Source organism: Pistacia vera, unplaced genomic scaffold (genome assembly GCF_008641045.1).
Source record: "Pistacia vera cultivar Batoury unplaced genomic scaffold, PisVer_v2 Contig700, whole genome shotgun sequence".
Lineage (NCBI taxonomy): Eukaryota > Viridiplantae > Streptophyta > Magnoliopsida > Sapindales > Anacardiaceae > Pistacia > Pistacia vera.
The window spans coordinates 243,817-252,641 of NW_022196558.1; the positions used below are offsets into that span (position 1 = coordinate 243,817).

At 32.8% G+C, this 8,825-nt stretch overlaps 1 protein-coding gene across 1 annotated transcript; it reads left to right on the forward strand.

The window, feature by feature from the left end:
- The first annotated feature begins 7,836 nt into the window (after nt 1–7,836).
- Nucleotides 7,837–8,256, forward strand: LOC116114129 (indole-3-acetic acid-induced protein ARG7-like). The gene has a single exon (XM_031400284.1). The coding sequence runs from the start codon at nt 7,837–7,839 to the stop codon at nt 8,254–8,256; it is 420 nt and encodes a 139-aa protein (XP_031256144.1).
- The last annotated feature ends 569 nt before the right edge of the window (nt 8,257–8,825 follow it).

The following is an 8,825-nucleotide window of genomic DNA, read 5'->3' on the forward strand; positions in this document are numbered from 1 at the left end:
ATTTTATATAAAATTGGGATTTATAAAAGTTTTAATAGGCTAAAATATCAATATTTAGCGTAGGCCTCTTCAGCCTTCATATCTGTTTATTGGGCTACTTTGAGCTTTCATTGTATGGGCCTCTGTCACACTTCCCTTTACTCACTCCGTTAATTGGGCCTCGTGACGCCTTTTGACAAAAACTAGACATCAACTACTTTAATCAAATAATGAAATTATTTCTGCTATTTAAGAAATAACATAAATTCCCTTATTATTAATGAGTCGTTATTATATCGTTAGATTTTATAAGATGATAAATAAATAAATAAATATTTATCTAATTATCTTTTATCACTTCTTTTAATATTAAAAAATAAAAAGTAAAAAAAATTTAACGGTTAATGAATTTTTAAAAAACACCTTGTTTGAAAGTTTTTAAAAAATAATATACATTTTTCACTTAGGTACAGCTCAAGAATTTTGTAACTATTTTCAATCAATTTTCTCTTTAAGTACATAATCACTTTATAACCTTACTCATGTTATTCGGCCTCAACTATCATTTATTTTTTCCAAAACAAAATTTAAGTATTTAAATTGAAAGTAAAAAAGAAGATTAAAAAAAAAAAAATGGCAATAACATTCACAAGTATTTGATTCATATTATAAAAATAAAATCTTTTGGCATCAAAATTGGTAGTTGTAGCCTTGTAGCCAGTGTTCTAAAACCTGACCCGAGGTGTCACTTGACTAAGGGGTCGGGTCTCAGGATAATCGGTCTACCCGGTGATCCAACAGGTTTAAAATATAGCAAATACATCGCTAATAAATACATCAGTCCTTACAAGTTTGAAATCCAACAAACACACCCTTGTGACAATTAGGGTATCCCTTTTCCCGGCCAAATTCCGGCAGTCAAAATTCAATCCAACACCACCACCTAAACCATTAGCCTCTACTCTATAAAACCTCTCTAACCTCGACACTTGGCAGCCCCTGTTCGCTAGTTGTGACTTGCGTATATCACCGCGATTGGGTTGATTTTTCGGCCAAATTTCGACTAATTCCAGCGTCCAATATTCAATCTAACACCACCACCTGAACCACTAGCCTCCACTCTACAAAACCCTTCTAATCCTAACACTTGGTAGCCCCCCGTTCAACAATTGTGACTCGCGTATACCGTTGTGATTGGGTTGAAACAGTGAAAAGCGGTAACCCGACTTGGAGAATGCCCTGGGTCCCGGTCCAACCAATTAAATCGGTCGGGCCAAGCTAGGTTTCAGAACAGAGCTTGTTGGAAATTCTACTAGAAATGTAAGCCTCAAAAATGAGATTTTTGGGAGATGATGAAGGAAATTAAATAAATAACTTAAATTAGAAGAAAAATATTGAAATAAAACTACAAACTTACAATCATTGTTAGGATTGAAACCAAAAATTAATTTCAAAGGGATAAGTATACATAAAAAAACTATAAACCTTTTTTTGTGTGAGGAAATTTATTAATAAACAGCACTTTATTGAAGCTTTATGAAAATAAAAATATTTCCATCCTCACGAAGACGATAAATAAATTTATTTTATTTTGTCACATGAAAAATTGAACTTATTATAACTTGTTAAGAAACGAGACGAAACTCATTTTAATTCAAAGTTTTAAAAATAAAATAAAAAATGTGTGGAAATAGGCGAAAAGAGGATAAAAAATTGTTGGTAGAGAATTAAAATTACTCATTAAGCTTAAGAGATATTATTTCATGAATTTAAAATAATCTTGAATAATGCTGTAATTAATTTAAAATTTACATTTTTTTTTTTTTAATTATTCATTCAAGATTAGCTCTGAGCTGCTAGGTATGGGGTTTTTCTGCAAAATAAAACAACTCTATAATTTATAAGTAATTTTATTTAAGAGTAATTTTGTAATAAAATATTTTACTAAATAATGGATGTGGAGAATATTTGCATAAGATAAGACTATTTACACCTAAAAAAATTAATTCTAGCATCCTTTCCTTTCCTAGTTAAGTACATAGTCAGGTTGTAAATTATAATTAACTTTTATTAATTTAAGGTGAAAAGACTTTTGCTCTTACTAATGTATAGAAAAAAGGATTACATAACAAGTAACCCACTTTCCCAAGGTTTGCCTTAATGACATTTTTCTATCTAAAAATTTTAAAATACCACTTTTTCACCCAACTTTTATATTCCGCAAATACCTAAAATACACTTCACTTTTTCAGTCGGTATTCGGCGAGTTACTAGGAGCCAGGGTAAGAGATTTTTTGTAGAGTGGAAGTCGGTGAATTGAATAATGATAACCGATTGAATAAGGTGCCGAAGTGAGGGTTTTGTAAAGAGGAGACTGAAGGTTCAAATGGTGACAACTGAGAGAATTTTTGTCATTGGAATCGGCTTCAGGTAGTAACGGAATATTACCATTGGGTGGGAAAGTAGTATTTTGAAGCCTCTTGGGTGGAAATGTTCATTAAGGCAAACCTTGGGTGGGAAAAAAGTTGGTTTAATTATAATGACTAATTATATAGTATTTGTGCGTTGTTTATTATTATTTTAACAAGTATAATGCAATGTCCTATAGTCATATATCTTATGTTATTTCAAATTGCAATAAAGGGTCTTGAAAAAGGTAAATATTTTTATCATATAAGTTACAAATATATGTATAGTCATGTCCATTTTAATCTGTATATATACATTCCTTTTAAAATTCACGACACTAATAATTTTTTTTTTTTTAATTTACATCTAATTATTGTTTCAACAGAATCAACGGTGATATATAAATTATTTTACTCACGATAAAGACAATGAAGGCCATAATTAAATAACTGCATTTGAGCAAGCATGCATACAATATTGAAAAGCAGCCAACTGAATATAACTTTGTGAATTGCGGCGGATTTTTCAATTTCCATGATTTGTAAGTTGTATAATATATTTTGAACAGCATCTTCAGCAGAATATTAAACTATTAAGGTTTAAAAATTCAAAATGATTCCATTAAACATATATTTATTTGATAATCTAAGCAGACATTGATAGATAATAATAAAATATATATAGTTAATTTCTAGTATCAATGTTCTTAAATTTTTAATACGTGGATCAGAATATTCATAATATATATTAAAACTTCATAATATATATACCGTTTCCAGATGCACGTGAGAACTTTGTATATACAGTTAATAACTAGCTGTGATTTTGATCCTCAACAAATATATCAACTCACTTTTACCAAAACATATCGAATTAAAAACATTGTTTTAAAATCTAGACCGAAGGATAACCCGCTCTATTGTCTGGGTCACGGTTCAACCGGTCTAACCGGTTAGACCGTCGGTTGAACCGGTGACATCATCACATAGCATGATGACATCAACACATCTAAAAAAACTTTTTTTTCTTTTTAATATTTTCATTTTTTAATAAGACAAATAGACAATTATTATCCACCATGATTCAACACAAATAGAGGTAGAGCTCCTGGGCAACTGATGAAGAACGCTTGTTGGTGAAGAATTAGATGTGGAGGATCGCAGAGCCTCCCATTGAAGCCACATGATTTGTGGCCCCATTCAGTTGGGATTCCACTCTTCCACCACATTGGTGTTGGAGATCTGTTTCTTCTCCATTGTCGGTTGACAGTTTCAAGGAGACATCTGATGATGAATTTCCAGGCAGTGGCGGATTTACTTAATGACGAGTGGGGACCACAGCCCCTACTCAAACTTTAAAAAACTTCAGATTGTATAAATATTTATATTTAGTTGCATTTTACCCCTATAAGACTTTAACATTTTGCCCCCACAAATTTTTTTTGTTTATTTTTTGCCCCCATCGAGTGAAATTCCTGGATCCACCACTGTTTCCAGGCATTGAAATGGAGAGGCAAGTGCTGGCATTGCTTGAAGAAAAACTCAAAGCGAGGAATGCAGCTTTGCCGCAAATTAAAAAACAGCCCCAATGTCACGCTGTTTTCCTCTGATTACAAATTAAATAACCAAAAAAAAAGTCACAAAATAATTAATAACAAAATCATTTGCAATATAATCCAGAATGAACAACATTTGCAAAATAAAGTTTAACTCTTTGAATACTTTATGCCCAAAAACGACATAAGCACATACACACAGACAATATAACAAACAATAAAAGGGCAATATTCACACAAATGAGCCACCACTCACCAGACCCAACTGGGGAATTTTAGCCTCGTCGTCCCACTTGAAACGTTGAAACAAGGACTCAACCCCGTTAAAACCTCAACACCAAGTGTTAGGATTAGGATAAGTGTGTTAATTAGAATTAGGATAAGTGTGTTAAGTCTTTTATTATTATCTTTTATGATTATGTTAAGTCTTTTATAATTATNTAAAAATTCAAAATGATTCCATTAAACATATATTTATTTGATAATCTAAGCAGACATTGATAGATAATAATAAAATATATATAGTTAATTTCTAGTATCAATGTTCTTAAATTTTTAATACGTGGATCAGAATATTCATAATATATATTAAAACTTCATAATATATATACCGTTTCCAGATGCACGTGAGAACTTTGTATATACAGTTAATAACTAGCTGTGATTTTGATCCTCAAAAAATATATCAACTCACTTTTACCAAAACATATCGAATTAAAAACATTGTTTTAAAATCTAGACCGAAGGATAACCCGCTCTATTGTCTGGGTCACGGTTCAACCGGTCTAACCGGTTAGACCGTCGGTTGAACCGGTGACATCATCACATAGCATGATGACATCAACACATCTAAAAAAACTTTTTTTTCTTTTTAATATTTTCATTTTTTAATAAGACAAATAGACAATTATTATCCACCATGATTCAACACAAATAGAGGTAGAGCTCCTGGGCAACTGATGAAGAACGCTTGTTGGTGAAGAATTAGATGTGGAGGATCGCAGAGCCTCCCATTGAAGCCACATGATTTGTGGCCCCATTCAGTTGGGATTCCACTCTTCCACCACATTGGTGTTGGAGATCTGTTTCTTCTCCATTGTCGGTTGACAGTTTCAAGGAGACATCTGATGATGAATTTCCAGGCAGTGGCGGATTTACTTAATGACGAGTGGGGACCACAGCCCCTACTCAAACTTTAAAAAACTTCAGATTGTATAAATATTTATATTTAGTTGCATTTTACCCCTATAAGACTTTAACATTTTGCCCCCACAAATTTTTTTTGTTTATTTTTTGCCCCCATCGAGTGAAATTCCTGGATCCACCACTGTTTCCAGGCATTGAAATGGAGAGGCAAGTGCTGGCATTGCTTGAAGAAAAACTCAAAGCGAGGAATGCAGCTTTGCCGCAAATTAAAAAACAGCCCCAATGTCACGCTGTTTTCCTCTGATTACAAATTAAATAACCAAAAAAAAAGTCACAAAATAATTAATAACAAAATCATTTGCAATATAATCCAGAATGAACAACATTTGCAAAATAAAGTTTAACTCTTTGAATACTTTATGCCCAAAAACGACATAAGCACATACACACAGACAATATAACAAACAATAAAAGGGCAATATTCACACAAATGAGCCACCACTCACCAGACCCAACTGGGGAATTTTAGCCTCGTCGTCCCACTTGAAACGTTGAAACAAGGACTCAACCCCGTTAAAACCTCAACACCAAGTGTTAGGATTAGGATAAGTGTGTTAATTAGAATTAGGATAAGTGTGTTAAGTCTTTTATTATTATCTTTTATGATTATGTTAAGTCTTTTATAATTATCTTTTATAATTATATTATTATCTTATAAGGATAGAATTAAGATTATCTTATTATCCCTTTTATAATTAGAGTCCTTTTGAGAGTCAATAGAGTTAAGTGTAAGGCTATATAATAGCCTAAATATAGATTGTGAGAATCAATAAAGAAATTTGTCAATTAGTCTTTCTATCTCTTGTTCTTGGAGGTCTCTGTTCCTCATATAAACAGATTCTATCCCAAACCCTATCACCAAGAGCTCTGCTGAAATTCATCTTCTTCACCAATTGACTTTCAAACTCAGCCGCCAATGGCTCCCTCACTTCAAAAGCCATGACTGTAAACGTTGTACCAGAGTCAATAATGGTGCCGCCATTTCCTTCATCATCCAACCTTAAGTACCTGTATGGAATCCTCACCTCCGACTGTGATTTTTCTGAGACCAACGTAGTTGTAGACTGAGAAGGCACTCCTTCCTGGGACAACTGGGTTCTTGATAAATGGCGTGTAGATTAAACCACTCGACTTCTTTTCAGAATACAAGCCATTACTGTTATCAAGTATTAGAGGGCTGATTCTTGTAGTGTCATCGAATTTTCTAGAAAGCAGACATTATGCGATTTGGAGCGAAATCAGTGAAGGATGAAGCTCGATTGAAATGAAATAAAGAATGAAATGAAGATGCATTTGGGAATGCGATTGTTTTAGGGTTATTGTAGGTTTCAATTAGTGGACCGGTTTAAGAAATGGTCCAATCGGACCGACGATTTAACACTATTTCTCCGGTCTGTTACCGGTCCAAAACGGTTTTAAACATATTATCATTTATATAGTAAACCGGACCGAAGTCAGAACCGGTTCCCGGTCGAATCGGTCTGATCGACCGGTCCGATTTGGTTTTTAAAACAATGATTAAAAAATAATCGTTTAACTTAATTACCAAGAACAAAGCTTATTAAGCCCTCATTAAAAGTCTTAATTTAACTTAAGAGTAAACTATTTTTTCCCACCCAAGGTTTGCCTTAATGACAGTTTTCACCCAAAAGTTTCAAATTACCACTTTTCCACCCAAAGTTTATATCCCGTTAATACTCAAAATTCACTTCACTTTCTGAGCCCGCATTCGGTAAGTTACCAAGAGCCAAGGTGAGAGGTGTTTTGTAAAGTAGAGGCCGGTAGATCAAATGGTGGTAATTGATTGAATATTTGCCGTCGGAATCAACCATAAATCAGCTAAGAATATAAAATTCTAACTTTATAGTGGTCGACAATCGGCGAGAAATCAGGTGCCGAAGTAAGAGGAGTTTTGTATAGAGGAGACCGGATATTCAAATGGTGGTGACAAAGAGAACTTTTGCCATCGGAATCTGCTTTGGGTAGTAACAGAATATTAACCTTGGGTAGAAAAGTGATATTTTGAAACTTTTTGGGTGGGAAGGGTCATTAAGGCAAACCTTGGGTGGGAAAAATTGTTTGCTCTTAACTTAATTAACCATATATTTAATTAGGCCTGCAACAACTTGTCACACTCACACAGCTCATCAACTATCTATTTATAATATTAATAATTTGGAAAGTTTTACATGGAGCGTTAATTTTTCACTTCTCACTCATCTTAGTCATTTTGTTTGATTCAACTGCCCCCAAAAATTGCTCACCATGGCCTGCCAGCCTAATCTAAAGGAATGCCATGAAATATTTGGTGGACGATGCAATGTTTTTGTAATTTTATGTTCTTAATTATCTAAATAATCTTCTTCTGATTCCACAGTTTTTCAACTTTTAATATTCTTGGAGTCAAGAGAAGAATAACTCTTTCTGTTTTTCTATTTTCTTTTCCTGTGATTGATTTCACTTGCATTAATTTCATTAGATTATCTTCACTAATTTCATATCAAATATTTTATTTTTCGCATGATTAAATGGTAAATCCAATGTGAAGGGAAAAAGCTTTATTTTGTTAATGAAGGAAATCTGGTTTCTTGAGTTTTAATTCTTCATATGCTTTTGATTCCTTCTTTATTATTGCATGAAGCTTTCTTAATTCATAACGCTCCAGCCATATGTTTCAACAGTTTTATATGCCGCAAATATGTTTTATCAACAAACCGAAGAAAATCTTACAGGTATGGTTATTTGGGGCTCAAAACCGAGGAAAAAAACAAAAATATATACAACTTGGTGAGAATTCAAGGGAATCATTGTTCAAAGGAGAATCGTCCAAGGATAATAAGCGAGGCTCAAAGGCGCTGCAAGATGTTCCAAAAGGGTACTTGGCAGTGTATGTTGGTGCAGAGCTTCAAAGGTATGTGATTCCGATGAGTTATTTGTCGATGCCAGATTTTAGGGTTTTGATGGACAGTGTTGCTGAGGAATTTGGTTTTGAGCAAGAAGGTGGCCTTCAAATTCCCTGTGAAGAGGAAGATTTTCAGAAGATACTGCTTAGATGTATGGCAATCCACCGAAGAATGTCCAAGATCAAGAACAAGAAGGAAAATTGAAGGAAGAAAATTCAGAAGATTAATTTGTATTTTTGTTATTGATTTGTATTTTTATATGCATTAGGGTTATAATATTTTTGTTCTTTGCTTAATTAATAAGTAAACTTTTGTTCATTATCTTTTAATGCTTCATTTTGGTTTACATTGGTAGGTTTAGTAGTTCTTACTTCTTAGTGTATATTGTTCAATTAAAAGTTTTCTTGTCATTTTTCTGTAAAATTAAGTAACTCCATATTTGCAAGTTTTGGCAATTACCTTGTATCATGACATTTCAAATTTTTTTTTTTGGTTATGTCATTTATATATATTTGATTAATTTATTTTATTTTTTAAAACCTTTTATCCTTATAGGTATCAATTTTTATATACTAATAGTTTAAGTTACGAATTCTTTATAAACATTTAGTTTTTTTTTTTCCTAGGAAAAATGATATATGCATGGTCCAACGTAAGATGTCTAAAGATATGTACTTGTAGAGTGTTTCTTCTTCTAGATGAATACCACAAGGGTACAACAATAATCATACCAAAAACCAATGAACTTATATCATCTCTCATTATAAATCTGA